We start from the raw sequence: 18308 nt of genomic DNA, 5'->3' as shown, positions 1-18308 counted from the left end.
AATTTTAGGAGTCAGGTTCATTGGATGGGGAATTTCGTCCCGATTCAGAATCTATAAAAATTTCCATATTTGGCCGGGATTTGATGTCTAAAAATAGCATAATTAAAAATTCACCCGAGGGGAATTTCTGCTTTTTATTCTTCCTTGACTCCTTGGAATCCGTGCCTTAGGCAAAATTTCAAATTTTCTGTTTGGGTGAAATTTTACCATGCCAAGGATTCATGAATTTTCCACTTGTGAATGCCTTCATGGATTTAGCGCCCCAGACCAAACCTGGGCACATTTTGGCTATGTCCATGGAGAGGCAGAAAATTGTACTTGTGAATGCCTTCTTGGTTTTAGCGCCCCAGACTTGGCTTGGGCGCATTTTCACCCTGTCCATGGAGAGGCGGAAAATTGTACTTATGAATGCCTTCTTGATTTCAACACCCCAGACCTGACTTGGGCGCATTTTGCACATGTCCATGGAGAGGCGGAAAATTGCTCTTGTGAATGACTCCTTGGTTTCAGCGCCCCAGACCAGACCTGGGCACATTTTCACCCTGTCCATGGAGAGGCGGAAAATTGCTCTTGTGAATGACTCCTTGGTTTCAGCGCCCCAGACCTAACCTGGGGGCATTTTCACCCTGTCCATGGAGAGGCCGAAAATTGCAGTTGTGAATCCATCCTTGGTTTCAACGCCCCAGACCTGACCTGGGCGCATTTTCACCCTGTCCATGGAGAGGTGGATTTTCTCGCTTGTGAATGACTTCCAGACTTAGCCTATTTTGACCTTCTGTGCTTTTGGAGTGTTTTCCCGAGCTTTCCATTTTAGGCATGGATTTCCAGCACTTGACCCATTTCTGGTCACCTTTGTCTGCTATCTAACTTTCCGGAAATAGAACTGCTTGTGAATGCCTGATCCTTGTCGCTCTGGCTGACTGACCCTACCTGTAATAACTTTCCAAAAATAGAAACTTTCCAAGTGTCAGCGTTTGATCCCCGAACCGGGTGCAATAATGACTTACTATAAATAGAAACTTACTAAAAATAGGAATTACTAAAAATAGTAAGTTTGATTTTTGGCAAAATGGCAACATTCCGAGACTTGAAAAAATCCCTAAAAAATAGGGACTTTCTAAAAATAGAAAGTTGTTCCGTTTGGGCTCAAATTTTGCTAGGAGGTGCCCTGAAGGGTCCTGACTCTAGTCGTATGCTCGGTTTTCCCGAAACCCTAACAGGAACCCCTAAAATCTAGGACAGAAGGCAAAACCCTAGAAAAAGAACAAAACAGGCTTTAGACCTCACAGAACTCGCTTGACAGAGAAGCAGATTAACCCTAACTGACTCCCAAACACCCGTAACACGGAGAGATTGAAGAGATTGCCACTAACACACAAAAACAGAAGCCAAACGACCAAAAGGGCCTAAAAGCAAAGGGGGGGTCCCTATCTGGGATGGGGTGATGTGTGATTAGGTCACAACAAGTCTCTTCTGCCAACTGATAAATCAAAAATTGAAATATGCCTTTGCAGTGATCAAAATCTCCTAAAAATTGGATGTGAGTGTATAACGTGTATTCTCAACCACAAGGTAGAATATGCTAGTGCAATGAATTATACTAGGATCTATCGTGACTGGAACAATTGGAATATCATTGAAAACTTACAAACAAGCAAACAAAGTAAAAGAAAATGTTTTTGGTGATGCAAGATTGATCTTACACCCGAGGATGTTCTTGCATCCAATACCTAGAGAATTTGAAAAGTGAGTCCCACATTGTCCAATGCCTAGAGGGAAACCAAGATGGTCTACCTCAACCTTAGAAATCCAAAATGCATATTCTTCTAGCCTTCCTTTCCACTTCACCGAATACTCCTCACACTATCTAAATTTTGTGCTAATACAAATCCAAAGTCCAAAATCTCTCCTCATTTTGTTGTTACAGTATCTAGTACTTCCAGTCTTCCATTGTACTACTTAACCACTATCTCCTAGCTCCAGTCCTTATCCGATTTAAATCAACAGCCTTGAATACTGGTGCTATGCCCAAATTCTCAAGTAACTCCACTTCAAATAAATTTCTTGAGTCAAACATTTTAATAATTCTACAAGGGCCAAATTTCTTCATCTTCAACTTATTGTATGTCCCAACTAGAAATCTTTCGTCTCCAAAATACACCGTCACTTAATCTCAAATAGAAAAGTCCTCATGTCTTCTTTCCTATCAACCTTCTCCTTATATCTGTCATTCATCTTCTCCAAATGACGTCTTACTTTTGTATGTACTACCTTCATGTGTTATACAAATTCTTCTATTTCTAGACTCATCTTCTCTTCATTATTGATATCTCTCAACTCTAATGCATTCCTTGGACTCCTGCCTTACACAAGCACGAATGGTGATTTTCCTATACTAATACTTATTGAATTATTATATGCAAATTTTGTTTGCACCAGAATTATATCCCAATTTCCTATTCTTCGCACCAACCAAACATCTCAGCAAATTGCTTAACTCCTATTCACAAGTTTGTTTGTTCATCAAACTGTGGGTGATATGTTCAACTGAACTTCAAATTTATTTTCATCTTCTTCCACAATGTCTTTCAAAAGTAACCAACAAACTTAATGTCTCTATCTGATACAATACTCCTCGGTAACCCATACAACCTCACAACTTTTATGAAAAATAGATGAGTTACATGTACTGCATCATTGATTTCCATTTTATCACATTGAATGAAATACGCCATCTTAGAAAATCTATCAACTACCACAAATATAAAATCACACCCTCTTTCTGTTCTAGGCAGTCATAATATGAAATCCATACTTATATCCTCCCAAAGTTTCTCTAAAACTGATAATGGTTGATACAACCCAATATTTTGACTACTCTCTTTTGCAACTTGACAAGTTTTACAACTTTGAACATATTTCCTCACATCCCTATATATTTGCAGCCAAAAATAGTTCTCATTTACCCATGTCACTGTCTTATCTACCCCAAAATGAATTGTTAAGTTGCCAGTATGCTTTTTTTTTCTCAAATGTTCTCTCATTGAACTTATTGGAATACATAACGGATTACCCTTAAACAACATATGATTTTGAATCAAACAATTAAACCACTTTCTTCTATCCATACCTACTAGTTCTTTACATACTCTCCATACTTCCATAAAACTGAGATCAACTTCAAACAAATGCTCCAAGTCATCAAATCCAAGTACTCTAGCCTCATTTTTATCAACAAATTTTGTTTCCTACTTAATACATCAGCAAACATATTTGATTGCCAACTCCTATGCTACAACACAACAGTATAATTTTCCATAATCTCTACTAATCTTACATGTCTTTGATTAAACTTAATTTGATTATTCAAATATTGATATACTTGGTGTTTTTATATACACCACAAATTACTTTAGAACCAAGAAATGTTTCCACTTTTTCAATGCTTGAACTACGGCATAAACTTTCTGATCATGACTAGGTAACTCCTTCCATCATTCAACTTCTTAGTACAATATGTATAGTTGGCATAAAATGCTTATTGTTATGTTTGATAATATTAGTTATCCAACAATGTTGAGTTGTCACTCTCAAGTAGTTATGTGTCCGTTGGTTGACAGTTGTGTTCCTCTCGGCAACCATCGGGTCCTTTAAATATGTTGTGTATTGCCAAGGAAGGTGTTGTGACGTTTTCACACATCACCACATTGCGAATGGGGACCCCCTACTTTTTTGGTCCTCTTGGACTTTTGGTTTTGGTTCTTTGGGTCTTTTCGCAGTAGTCTCTTCGATCTCCTCGGTTTGCAAGTGTTTTGGGGGTCAATTTGATCAAGTCTGCAGGTCATTTGAGCAAATTTGGCCAAGTCTAGAACCTTTTTGTCCATTTTAGGGTTTCACCCTTCAAACTTAGATTTGAGGTCTTTCCCTTAGGATTTTGGAAAAACTTAGCATTGCATTGGAATCAAGACCCTTCAAGGAACCTACCAGTGAATTTTGAGTGAATTCTGAGCAACTTTCTATTTTTAGAAAGTTCATATTTTTTATGGATTTCACTGCCTCCCAGATTGCCTTTATTTTTCCAAAAATCAAACTTACTATTTTTAACAATTTCTATTTTTAGTAAGTGTCATCCCACCCTGATTTGCCCTAATTTTGACGTTTTGAAGTACTTACTATTTTTAGTAAGTCTATTTTTGGTAGGTTCTTCACAGGCAAGAGTCCCAACACAGAAGACTGAGCATTCCTGAATTCTTGTCTAAATCCGGAAGGTTGAAAAAGCAAGCGGTTGATCAAAAAATGGTTGTCTGAAGTCATTCCAGAAGTGCAAAAGCATTGAAAATCTTCCATGGCAAAGGAAAAATCACTTCAATCCAAGATGGCATCCTAATCTGGAAAGTGTAAAAATGGCTAAGTGTAGAGAAAATCCAAGCAAGAATCCTTCACCAAAGAAATGCATCCAAAGGAAGGTGAGCGCCAAAATATGGTCTTGGAGGAATTTTCCTTCCAAGACCAAATTCTTGAAGCACATCAAAATGGAGCTCATGCTTGGAGTTGGGTGCTAGAATGGGGGTGTGGAGGAATTTTCCTCCACACACAAAATTCCTTCACATGGTGACTTTAGCGCCCAGACAGGTTGAAGAGCGCTGGAACTAGGTGGTGGAGGATCTTTCCTCCACACCACTTTTTCCTGCGCCATATGGATTTAGCACCCAGGTTAGGTAGTTGGGTGCCAAACTAAGGGGGTCAAGAGGAATTTTCCTCCTTGACCAATCCTTCATCACATGGTTTCAACACCCAAATCGAAGGGAGCCAAAATGGAGGCAGGCAGGAAAAGTCAAACAACGTCAAAGTTCCTCCATGACATGATTTGGGCGCAAGGTCAAGGTAGAGTGTTGGAAAGGGGGTGTCAAGCAATTCCATCCTCAAGCAAGAATTTCTCCACATGGTAATTTTCACGCCCAAGCATATCGTGGAGAGCCAAAAGTAGTAAGGGAAGGAATTTTCCTTCCACGGTGAAATTCCGCCCAAGGATGGATTGAACAAGGAATTTCAGGCAAGGAAGAAGTCAGGGATAAGAATGAGAAAGGAAAACCCCCTCAGAAAAGAAAATCAAAAAGTCCTTCTGAAGCATGGAAAATCGCCCAAAAGTTGAAGAAATTTCAAGGCAATGACAAAATTGGTCAAGGGAGAGAATTTTCTCTCTCCTAAGCTCTGAAGCTCAAAATGGAAAAAATTTCTAAAAAATAGGAAAGGTGAATTGATCAAAAATTTCTTCGCAAGGAAAAAATTACACCCAAGATGAAGAAATTCGAAGAAAGTGAAAAATTGACTAAGTGTTGGAAATCCCTTCCTTCAAGACAAAATTCCAGGAAAACGAAAAATTGACTAAGGGTTGGAAATCCCTTCCTTCAAGACAGAATTCTTGGAAAATGTGAAATTTGGCTATTCCTTCCTCAGGGAAGAAATGTGCCCAAGGTGGAAAATTTCAAGGCACAAGGAAAATTGGCTAAGTAAGAAGGTTTTCTCTCTCCAGAGCTCATAACAAGACAAAATTCCTTAAGCATGCAAAATGGTCAGTGGTCAGGAAAATCTTCCTTCAGAATGAAGTGTGCACAGAAATTTTCCTTAAGGACAAAATTTTCTCTCTCCAAGAATTCCAAATGTGCAAGATTCCTCCAGGAGCGGATAAATTTGTTAAAATTCTTTCAAGGCAGGAAAATCTTCCAAAATGTCTTTTGTGGGCTCAGAATGGAAGGATTCTCGTAAAGGATGAGTTGGAGACATGTAAAGAGAAAATTATGTATTAATGAAGCACAACCCCGAAAATTATAGAATTTCCTACGACAGCGGGGTCCACTTGCATGTCGAGAATCTATTGAATGCATGGCAGCATGATGGCGCATTTATTGCTTGCAAGCATTTGACCAAGTGGCGGTTGATTCAATGCATGGCAGCCGTCATACTTAATGAAATAATAAAGCAGATGTCGTCATACAAAATGATGAAATAACGAAGAAAGGATCTTGAAATCCAAGAATCATTGCCAATATAGCAAGATGGAAGCTCCAAGGTGGAGGTGATAAAGACAGGAGCTAGTTTCAGAAGAGTTAATCAAAGTTAGAAGACAATGCAATTTGGGAATATCTCCTACCTTTGTCTCATTCATGATTGAGCTTGGAAATGCCAAGTATCAAGAGATATGCCTCAATCACCTTCAATTTGTGATGAGTTACAAGAAGCAACTAGCTGAGGTGGCACCCCAGTCATTGCTTAGCCAATCATATTATTTCAAGCTAAGGCGTCCAGATTCAAGTACCTAACTCATCCATCAAAGAGGATAACTACCACATGTAGGCACAAAGTTCAATGCACCTACCCTCATCATCTATTGGTGAATAATTCAAAGGACATGTGTCCACGTTATTGTAAATTTATCATTAGTCAAGCATAAATGCTTTGTAATGGGTGTAACAAACCCTAATTAGGGTTTCTATCTTTCAATCTTGGCCATTGGTGAGGATTTGATCCTGGCCCTTCATTGTAATGAGAGCACTATATAAGTTTCCACTCTTTCATTTGTAAAGGTTAATAGTTTAGTAGCAGATAACAATTAGAGAGTAGAGTAGAGTAGGAAGAGAAGCCAAAGATTGTTGCCAAGACTTTATTGTAAAAGGCATGTTAATTTCATTGAAGATATGGTGAACTTCATATGTTGATTCGACAATTTGCATGGTCTCTACTTCTCATTTAATTTTCATGTTGTTTAGAAGAAAAGAAGAACTTTGTGAGTAATCAGTGGTGAAATTCGTACATCGATACTACTAACACCTTGATGATTGTAAAGTGTCTTGTGTAGTCAATTGGATCCATCTTAGCCAAGCTTAACATCAATTATCACTCAATTGATATGCTTCACCTCGAGGGTGTCTGTGCTTGTAGTGGTGATTTGAAAATCATTAGCTATCCGTAGAAGATCACACTAGCCTTGTGGAGATGTTTGTTGCATGTCAAAGCAAAACTTAGTTGAGTTTCATCAAGAATTGTCCATTGCTCTTACATTCCTAGAATTAGAATAGCTTTCTAAACCCTTTATCCTTTTTTCCTTTTTTTCAAGTTAAGTGAAATTCCAGCGACATTCAAGCATTCAAGATTCAACGTAAGTCCACCTTGTGATTCTAGCAATATCACATCAAACACACTGAGTCTATCCAAGAGCACGTCAAGACCTATTATTCGGAACCTTGGAGTCATCCCATTTGATCACGCAATTTAGCACTTGGGGAGTCTTTGTTCAAGAGAGGATAGAATACTTAGTATTTTATTCTGTGTTACATAATGCATAAAAACACCATCAACAGATAGCTTCATTAGCCTATGCACTTAGTCAACATCTATAGTGAGCAGAAGTGTTCAACCAAGTCATTTCACCATGCAGCCCATGTTGATCCGCCATAATTATCCCAGCACTTGTCTTGGAGAATATACTATTGCAGCGTATTCTTTCTCAAATCAATGCCACTACTTGCCTAGCAATTCTTATGCTCCAGTAAAAGTCTCTGAATTTCATAATTAGTCTTGATCTTGAAATATTTACAAAGTAGACAATGATAGCATTTAGTTAGGGCATGTAATATAGACAAAGAGGAGGAAGCAATAATTGGTGCATTAGCATTCAATTATGAATCATATTTATAAAGTCCATCAAATGATTTTAACAATGCAAACTACCTCCTAGCCAAGAAATAACCCATAATTACCAACCAAACATTACATATATTCTAATTGCTTTAAGCTTAATTAGACCAAGAGAAACCCTGCAATATTTTCAGTAATAAGTGCACCATACACAATACCACTAAGCATGAAACAAAGTAACAAGCTTCTTCAAAATCTGTATCAGAGCTGCAGACTATTCAGCATGACAACTTACACAAAAGTATTTAAATAATAGTGTTACCAGAATGAAAATAATTTAACAAAGATTATGCCATTAAATTTCTTTAAAAATGAAGAAAGTCCTCGGTTCACTACAAATTAACACCAAACAAGAGAAGTCCATATCTATGGTTGTTTAACATGATTCCCACAGCCGTGTTAATAAAACCACATTGAAACTCACCAACACCAAAACCATGACCAAAGCCTACTCCACAACCAACGCCTGCCTCAATGCTCTTAAGTCCTATCTTTCTGATCTGCAATAAATGCAGAAATTGAAGGGGAAATACAACCAAAACATATACTCATTATGAATAATAAGGCTTTAAAAATAATTTAAACTCTGAAATCAGTGATAAATCAGGTCTTAATTTTCAAATTACAAGGAAATCTAACAGGTGATATTTCTTACAAATTTGTTTGTATGTTGTCCAATGCCCGAAAACGCAACTGTGGCACCACTGGTTGCACGCATTACCTGATCGATCACTGGTATGGCTCCTGATTGTATATGTTATCAAAATCATAGCAACTAATGAAGAAGTATCTCAAAAATTCAGAAAAGCTTAGGAATACTTTAATAATTTTTTCAAAGCATTAATCACAATTTCAATTTTTTTCATAATAGTTAGATCTCACAAAAATTAAGATTGCTCCAAAAATCCATAATTATTTGGAGGTTGTGACAACTGTGATAAATAAAATGGAAAGAATTTATAGTACAGACTCATGACAGTTCATCATTTGCAAATTCTTCTTTTGCACCACAGCATTCAATAATGAATCTAGATCAAAGTCACATGACTTGGACTCAGCAATAACCTTGCAAAGCCAAAGAAGAGTACAATTCATACTCAAGAAAACCTCTGCAAATAAAAAAAGCAACATCTATTCCATGGCAGATTCACTAAGGAAAGGCCAAAATAAACCACTGCAACAGAATGTGCATTAGAATTAAAAAGGTATTTACCTATCTAGATTATGTTATTATGTTTATTTTAGTGTCTGTGTAAAACAAGCATGCTACCCTTAAACTCATGGACAATTAGACTAGCCCAAATCATAAAACGAGAAATCATTTTTTCAACTATAGAAATGTTAACAAACCTTTCCATTTCAGAAAATAAAGAATGTGTTATATGCATGCATGTTAATCAGCGTCAGTTTCACATTGTTGGATTCAATTAAATAGGAATGTTGTTAAAGATTCTTAAAACTTTGTTGAGATTTCATTTTGTTTGTTTCTGTAGGTCATTTAATAGATAGACAACTTGGCTTCCTTCCATGAGCCTATAAAATAGGCACAATTACAATGAATCTAAACCAGTGGTTTGAAGCTTTGTAATGCTGCAACTCTTTCTTATTTGCTAATGTAGTTTCAGAGCCAATTTCTCAAGCAAGAGTTGATTGTTATTGTTTGTTAGAGGGAGAGAGATTATTATGATAGCAATGGGGTATTTTATATATTTGCAAAGCACTCAGGTTTCCAACACCAGAAATGGAAGGGATAAAAACAATCTCTGTTGTTGTATTGTTGTCATTTCATATAGAAAGACTGCACAAGGTGACCTTGTAGGGGGGTTGAGTGTCAACAAAACCAAATAGAAACAGTGTGTGGCTGCAACAGTGTTTCCAGCCACATAAGCATGCAGCATAAGGTGTGGATCAGCAAGTGACGTGGGTGAGAAAAATACCGTGCGGATCAGCAAGTGATGTGGGTGTGCAAAATACAGTGCTGATCAGTAACTAACATGACAACAATCAGCAGTAGCAAGAGGTACAAAGCAAAGGCATCATGTTCTTTTTCTTGTGTGTGAGGAGCATTGAGCACACATCAGCAGCACAGTAGTCATACCATATATATATATGAGCACATGCTTATACTGAGAGAGGAAGGGGTAGGGGGGGAGGTGAATCAGTATAAGACAATCTTTTACTTTTTCAAAACTTGACAACCATAACAATATCACTCACATGAGATCTAACAATTATGCAACACAAGAAGAACGCAAGATTTAAGTAGAAACCCTTTTGAGAGAAAACTACAGCAAAATATTGCTTATATAAAATTCTCTTAACAAGCTTTGTAGGCACAATACACACGAGGGTTAGCTCAAGGAAAAAAATTGAACATATTAAACTTAAATAAAATTTGCTGAATTTCATTCCACCTGATATATTTGCAATGTAATGGAAATTTCAACACTGTTGCATTAAACCTCTAATGATCAAAAAGCAGGAATAGAAACATTAGATTTTATTTTTGAAGGGGGAATTAAAGCTATTCATAAATATAGAAATATTGAAGAGGGAAAAAAAAACCTAATTCATAAAACTCCATCGATTATAATTTTTAAATGTTTTTATTAGTAATTGTAAATGTCCACACATTATAACCTTATATATATATATATATATATATATATATATATATATATATATATATATATATATATATATATATATATATATATATATATCATAGTTCAAAAAATTGTGGACTCGCGAGTCCTTGGGAGCCATGAGTCGACTCGCGAGGCGAGTCCTAGCGAGTCCATCTGAAAGACTCGCAAGTCTTTTGCACAGACTCGCGAGTCTTTCAGATGGACTCACGCAACCTAGAAAAAACGTCATGCAACCTTTAAAAGTGAGTTTTTATTTATTTTTTTTGCCTTCATTTGGCGTAATTGAGGGAGTGAAATATCTCATGAAGGGTTTTTTCGCCAATAGAGAAATAACACCCGAAGCCTATATAAAATAATAAAAGTATTTTTGGCCTCGAGGGGCGCTGCCCCCAAACCCCCGTCAAAAAATATAGGGGGAAACTGCGCTGATGGAAGTAGTGAAAACTTAACCTCCGAGTCTGATTAGGCTCCATATAACAACATTATTAGCATTGAAGAAATCTGGGTATTTAGATTTAGTATTTCAAATTTCAAATACTGTGCATTTGTAGATCATATAGCATGTGTAATGTTTCAATTATGGCTCCTATGTTCTCTAAATGCATTAATTTCTTCATGTTTTTTTGTAAAACTACAGGTTTTTTTTGCCGAATCTTTCGCGAGTCTTTCACGAGTCCGAGTCCAAGTCCAAATTTTTGGTTTGCTGAGTCCGTGGCGAGTCTAAGTTTTTGAACTTTGATATATATATATTTTGATCGGTAACCGGCCGAAGCCGAATCGCTTTTGACTGGAGCTATGAACCAGTGAGACCACATTTTTGAGGGGCCTCATCCTCATATTTGATCGGCAATAACACCATTATATCTCCTTGTGTCGTCCTGTCTTCCATGCCCAAGCATCACTTTATCTCTCCATTGCTTGTGTCTGAGACACATGGGGCTCAAGCAGACTCGAACCCAAGACCTCCCATGTAGAAGGCTCGCAGCTAACCGTTGCGTTGTGGGGTCATCCTCTTAACCTTTATATATTATTAATAAAATAAAATATTAAAAAATATATATATAATATAAAATATATTATATGTATAGATTATAGATATTAATTTATTTATATATTTATAAATTTCAATTGTTAATATTTATTATCAATGTATTATTAAATAATAAATTTATATAATATTTATATAAATATAAAATATTAAAAAATAACATCATAAATTTAATATATAATATTATAGGATTGTGATGATGCAACCGTTGCAGCCCCTAGGGTTTCTGAGAACCTGAGTTTTCATGGATTCTGCCCTAACCAGCAATGTCCATTTGGTGAATCTCAATTTTCCCAATTTGGGCCTCCATCCTGATCAACAGTGGCTTCTTTGCGCAAGAGTGCGAGGTCGGTTGGCATGGGTTGTCAAGGTTTTCCTCCATGCAATGGTGGTTTGAGGGCAAACCCTACTTGGGGGAGTAAGCCCTGGCTTGATGGGTGACTGCAGCTGGAGAACGTTTCGAGGAAGGGGAAGAGGTGTGCCACAGTGGGTTGGTCTAGGGGTTTCATCAATTCTGCATGAGGCTTGGGTTTGTTTGAACAAGATCCTTTGGTGTGTTCTATGATGACCCGATCAGATTGGCATAGAGGTGGAGAGTTGAAAGGGCAAGAGGATATTAGGGGGCATGGTTTCTGTAGGGAGGAAGGATGTAGTAAGGATTATGAATCCAAGGAGGGTGGAGTGATCAGATTAAACCAAAATGCTAAATCTGCAACGATGATTTTAGATCAGGACATGGAAACTAAGATGGCTGAAAATGAGAGGCATTTTGCAAAATTGAGCCTGATAGGGAGGTTTAAAGGTTTTTGGCCGAGTCTTAGCAATTTAAACCTAAGTTACCAAGTTCGCCCTTGGACCCCCCTGGTACCGGTCCTGGTTCGAACGGGTTCGTGGTACGGGTCCGGTTGGGACTAGGTTCGACCAGGGTTTGAAAAACCCAGAGGTGGTTCTTTCTTGGTCGAACCCAGTCGAACCCAAGCAGACCCAGGTCGAACCCAGGCGGCTGGGCGGCCCAAAAAAGCAAATTATATGCAAAATTTAATTTTTTTTTGAATTCCGCCTACTAAAAAGTGAAACTTATATCCTAAAAGTGACTTCTAGAACATTATATTCACTCATTTCACCTCATTTGTGTTGCAAACATATGTTTTGTGAGAGCAGGTTGAAGAAAGGTTGAACAAAATTTGGCTTCCAAGATCAAAGAGGAGTTGAAGACTGATGTTTGTTTTGTTGTTTATATGATGCTATGTGACATGCAAATTTTTAATTATGCTTATAGGCTTCACAAATATCAATATATATATATATAAAGAATTTACATGTTTTTGTACTAACGAACCCAAACGAACCCAAACCCCTTTTCAAAATTTTGCCGTACCGGCGTACCGGGTTCTTCGAACCCGAACCAGCAACCTAGATTTAAACAAATGGATTTCAGAAATTTGGGGCCCCTTATGAGTGGGGATGTTCAAATCTTTCCTTGTGTGCGAGGCATCTTTGTGGTTGTTTTTGAGAATGTGCAAGATAGAAACAAGGTACTCTGTGACGACCAGTGGCGCTGGGAGGATAAGCACTGTTGATGTTGAAACCTTGGTACCCTGCTTTCAACCGTGCTATTGAATCTTTTCATAAGATTCCTATTTGGGTAAGACTCCCTAATCTTTCGTTGCAATATTGTTTTGATTCTTGCTTTGTTGTTGTAGGTAGTGCACTAGGTAGATTTTTGGCAGTAGATGAGGGTTCCTCGAACTTTTTGCACACTACGTATGCCCGTATTTTGGTGGAAATGGATATGACAGAAGATTTCCCAGAGGAGGTAGCGATGAAATCTGCTAAAGTTTGTTTGGGTTCAACCTTTGGATTATGAAGGAATTTCATTCCGCTGCTGTAGGTACTTCCATACTGGCCATGTTGTTGTTTCCTGTGCTAAGCGCAAATCAGCCAAACAGGCAACTTGGTGGAAAGAAGTTTCCACCACTCATTATTTGGTGGAAAAGGAATAGAACTGTCACGATAGCTCCCCAAAGGATGGCTGTGATGGATATAGGTGATTGTAATGGAGTTATGCTTAAAGATCAACGAACTCCTAATGTTTTGAATAGGGGGTTGAGTACAAAAATGACAGTGTTAACACTGCGCGGGAGACAGAGATCGAGAAAACGGTCAAACCAGAAATGTCAAGATATCTGGAAAAAAAGGAATTGCCTCTTGTGAGCCAAATCAAAGAGGTGCAAGAAGAAGGGTAGAAGGTTGTTTTAAGGAAGAGAGGTAAGAAATTGAAGGATGAAGGATCTTTCAATATGCTTCTACAGTCTTATTCCAAAACTGTAACACGTGGACCGATGAATTGTTGATCCTATTAATGGGTTCTTTCTCTTGATTTTATGTATCACTGGGGAGGTGGATCACCAATTTTAGCCCCACCTAGTTCGAGCCAAGCACAAAATTCAAATTTCAATAGAATAAAAACTCTATTACCAATCAAAAAAATAATAATAATATAATATTATAATTATATTATAAAACTGTATCTATACATATATAATTAATGTATTATATATATTATGTAATATATTTATATAAATATTAAAATATAGTATTATAAAATTATATTTATTATATATTAGAAAATATATTATATTTCTATATTTTTAACACACACAAAAACTCATATTTTTACCCAAGGATAAAAATTGTCATACTGCCATTTTAGGTTCCAATACCCATACCCGAACCAATATATCATGGTATTCAAGTTTAACAAATTGACATCAAAGTATATTTTTTGAATTTTTATGGTAATTTTGTTATTACATTCATGTCATACAGTAGGCTGAGCTTAATTCCTATATTTAGGCTGCAAATACGTATATATTTATGATTTTTAGATTTTTCCATACAAACGTACCCAAAACAAACCCAACCCAAAAAAAAATGCCACATTGGCATACCCAACCCAAACCAGTCGCTTAAGTAAAAATTAAAGGCAAAAGTAGTTTAGGTCAATGTTGAGTTAGATGACAATTTACTGTATGAGACTCCCATTATGCAAGCATTCTACATGGAGACAGTTTTACTATTTACCATATATTTTTGTTTAATGAGATATAAAACCCAAACCAATAACTTAAGTAAAATTAAAGGCAAAGGTAGTTTTTAGGTCTGGGTTGAGTCAGATAACAATTTAGTGTAGGAGACGCTCATTATGCAAGCATTCCATGTTGGGACATTTTTTCTATTAACCATATATTTTTGTTTAACGAGGTGTAAAACCCTGCTCCACCATGGATTTGAACTTGTGAAATCCGCTATGGACTACACAATAGCCCACTCTGGATTTACACTTGTGACCTCCAGTAGCAATTACACATGCCTTCACAATCAGGCCGATGCCCAGAAATTAAGAAAAAATATTGTTTAAAAACTCAAAATTTTAACCATACCTGAGTTTCAGAAGTTCAAAAACCTATAACGACAAGAGGTTAAGGATCACAAGATCTACAGCTTGGATTGTAGCCTTTGTAATTATCGCAATTGAAAATTCCCAGTCCAAGAATAGAATTAAATGGCTTTTCCTAAGGAAGATATTATATCATTATCTAATGAAGCAAGAGAAGCTTTTAGGCTCTGTTAAAGAAATAGGTATGTTTTTTTCTTTTCCTTAATCAAATAAAAAATGAAAAAATGAAATCCCTAAAAACACAAGGATAAAAAGACTTACCGCTTGCATTCTCGTCATGTTTCTTTTTTCATAATCAAACAAGAAACAAAAAACTGGAATCCCTAAAAACGCAAGGATAAAATGATTTCCTACTTGCATTCTTCTCATATGCACTAACATTGTTGTGATGTTTGCAAAAAAACACCCCAGTCTCCTTCTTCCCATTCACCCTAAAGAACCTCCTTTGACATTACTAAGAATTGCCATTCTATAGGAAGAAGAAATAAGAACATCTTGCAAATAATATTTCAAATGCCACCCCATCCCATAGATTCTACAGGGTCTCCTTTCTTTAGGATCAAGTTTAGAATTCCCAGAAGCACGGATATGAAAATCAGAAGTTATTTATGAATAACGCGCTTATTTAAAGATATTGAATTACCAACTGGTCGGTACAAGACTCTCAATAGGTTGAATTCCCAAATTCAATCCCCAGCAGCCTCGCCCATAAGCCTGACAAGGTAAGGCGTGCTGACCTACAATATTGCGACCTTAAAAGCCAACCATCAGAATTCAAATTACGCTATGCTGGATTTAAGAAAAAACAAAAAACCCTGAAATCCCTTGAATTCAAGGATTGGAAGAATCACAGTTAGCATATATGCCAATTGAATTGTTAGATTTGTGATGTTTGTAGAAAGATGCACTACTGCTGCAGAAAAAATAATGTGGCTATTTTCAGTCTCAGAAGCAATTTAAAAATAAATCTAAAAACCTTAGAAAACCACCATCATAAATCACAATTCAGCTATGCTGGCCTTAAGAAGCAACCAAAAAGAAAGACCCTGGAAACCTTTAATCCACAAATAAAGCTCTAGAAACCCTACAATGCAAGCATAAGAACAATTACTGCTTGCGCTTTTGCCGATTGCGCTGTTGAACATGGGATGTTTGTACGAGATGACCTACTACTGAGGATAACGTATAAAAACTAAAATACTTGGCTACGCGTCTCAGAACCAATTAAAAATCCTAAAAAACCTTAGAATTTGAGATGAAGAAGACTTACTGTTTGTATTGTTGTCATTTGCATTCCTTGCCATTGGAATGCTTGTACTATATGACCTACTTTCAGAACAACTAAAATAATTACGAGTAGCAATAGATTTAAAGATAGAACAGATTATTTTGTAAATACCTAGATTTAAAGGTCGCCCTACACCTATGCCAATACCACAGCCAACTCCAAAGCCCGTAAAGACTTGCCCTACTTTCAAAGCAAATGGATTCTCTATGCCCTTTCTTTTTCCGTTCTCCATCCTGATTCTTTTCAGACTTTCCAAGCAAGGGATTTACGCGCATCTGCGGCAATTTTCAGCTCTATAAAATATTCTTTGTCGGCCCTTCTGAGCTCTACATTTTTTGACTGCTGAAGTTGAAAAATAGAACTGAAAAATTAATAACAATCCTTAGCAATCCCTTGGTCTCTACCATTTGTGTTTTGAAAACTTTCAAATTAAAAATTTGCAGCCAGCCAAATAAACATTCAAAAAAATGAGGGAAATATTAGTTTCAACAAAATGGAGGTGATCTGTGCTATTCTCTACGTACAGATTGCATTCTTAACGGCACGTTAATTTTTAATTTTCTGGTGTTTTGGCCAATGCTGGGTTTCGGTTGTTGTAACACACTTGACGATCAGCTCCATAGGAGATTATCAATTAGTGGTAATAATGAATTTCTATTAGTTTTAGGTTAAATTTATTAATTCATATTTTATGAGAATTAGTTTATTTGAATTTATTTGAGTTTATGAAGAAAAAATTAAAACAAAACAACAAATAAAAGATAAAGCAAATTTATTCTAGAAAAATAAAAAATTATTTGTTAAACGCATTAAATTGTATTCATGTGTCATCATCAAATATTATATATATGTATATACATGTATACGTATATATATGTATATACATATGTGTGTGTATATACATGTATATACATATATATACATATGTGTGTGTGTATATATATGTGTGTGTGTGTGTACACGTACATATATGTATACATATGTAGTGTCATAAAATTGTGACCCTAACAATTTTGGACTGCATTAGGGTCCTCATGCATGCGCACTCGAATCCTCTAGCCTGATCGGAGACTGGAGATTGATGGGCTTGCGGAAATAGCTTCTTCCTTGGCCTCTGCATCACCCCATCTGCACTCTGCCCTGGAGAAAGGGGTAGGACAAGGTCATGGCGCCAATGTCCCCCCTTGGAAAGGGGCGTGGCGCCCTTGTCCTCCCAGGATAGGGGCGTGGCGCCCCTATCCCTGCCCTATTTTGGGGTAGGACCCTTCCTAGGGTTGCATTGTTGGTTGTGCCTCAAGCGGGAAACTCCCCCGATGATAGCTCGTGACAAAACAAATCCACCAACGTGTATTTAATGGAGTATTCGCTCTCTCACTTGCATAAGTTCAATAGGTGAAAGTTGGACAAGATTGGAGTATGTACAAGTGATCAAGCATTCAAGAGCATTCAAGCATTCTTTTTCAATGTTGAGCATTCTCGAGTCTCCCTTCAAGGCTAGGTGTTGTATTCAAGTCAAGGATTCAACCATTGAAGAGGAGATTGATTTCAACATTCAATCCTACACAAGCATTTCTATCAACATTGCTATCACAACCTCCCTTTAGGTGATTTACAATTCAGTCTTTCATTTACATCTACTTACAAGTACTTTCTTTCATTACTTGGTTAATTCCAAAAGTGGGGTTTGACCTAAAGGCAAACCCCCAATCCCAACCCATTTTCCTCTCTTTTCTGTGTGTAGGTTGCAGGTGTGTAGCTATACTTTCGAATTCGAGCTTCATTTGCAAAGGCGGAAAAACCATTTTCGTTTCGTGGATTTTTTGAAGGACCGTGTACGTTCCCGCCACGGTCCGGGCAACTTTTCCTCAAATTCGCAGGGCAACTTCGTCTCGACATTTCACTACCAGATCCAGGTGCACAGCTTCATCCCATATTCCAATCTCAAGTTATAATCAGTTCTTTGTCACTTTTGCACTACAAAATTCAATCAATTTCCTTTCCATTTCAAACAAGAAAGAGGGGATCAACTTAACACTCCTCATTCATTCAGAATTTAATCTACCATCTTTGTGTGGAAAGATTGAATCTAATGAATTATCCTCTCCTCTTTCTAATGTAATGGTGAAAAGTGCTTGAATGGTAATCGATAGCGAAACTCTCATCTCTCTT

The 18308-nt window shown here is 37.0% G+C and overlaps 1 protein-coding gene across 9 annotated transcripts in view; it reads right to left on the bottom strand.

The window, feature by feature from the left end:
• Positions 1-16765, bottom strand: part of LOC131041630 (uncharacterized) — a 121867-nt gene extending 105102 nt beyond the window's left edge. For 3 of the 9 annotated variants that reach the window (XM_057974773.2, XM_057974771.2, XM_057974772.2), the window contains exons 1-3: positions 16122-16656; positions 8351-8439; positions 8120-8195 (exon numbers count right to left, since the gene is read on the bottom strand). In XM_057974773.2, the coding sequence (XP_057830756.1) occupies positions 8120-8195; positions 8351-8439; positions 16122-16371 (415 nt within the window). In that variant the 5' untranslated portion in view covers positions 16372-16656. The other 6 variants (XM_057974770.2, XM_057974774.2, XM_057974778.2 and 3 more) reach the window with 6 other exon arrangements.
• Positions 16766-18308: the final 1543 nt, after the last annotated feature.

The sequence above is a fragment of the Cryptomeria japonica genome, chromosome 8, assembly GCF_030272615.1.
Source record: "Cryptomeria japonica chromosome 8, Sugi_1.0, whole genome shotgun sequence".
NCBI classification, from domain to species: domain Eukaryota; kingdom Viridiplantae; phylum Streptophyta; class Pinopsida; order Cupressales; family Cupressaceae; genus Cryptomeria; species Cryptomeria japonica.
Note: the sequence above shows the minus strand (reverse complement) of the source record. Positions and strands in the feature narration are given on the sequence as shown.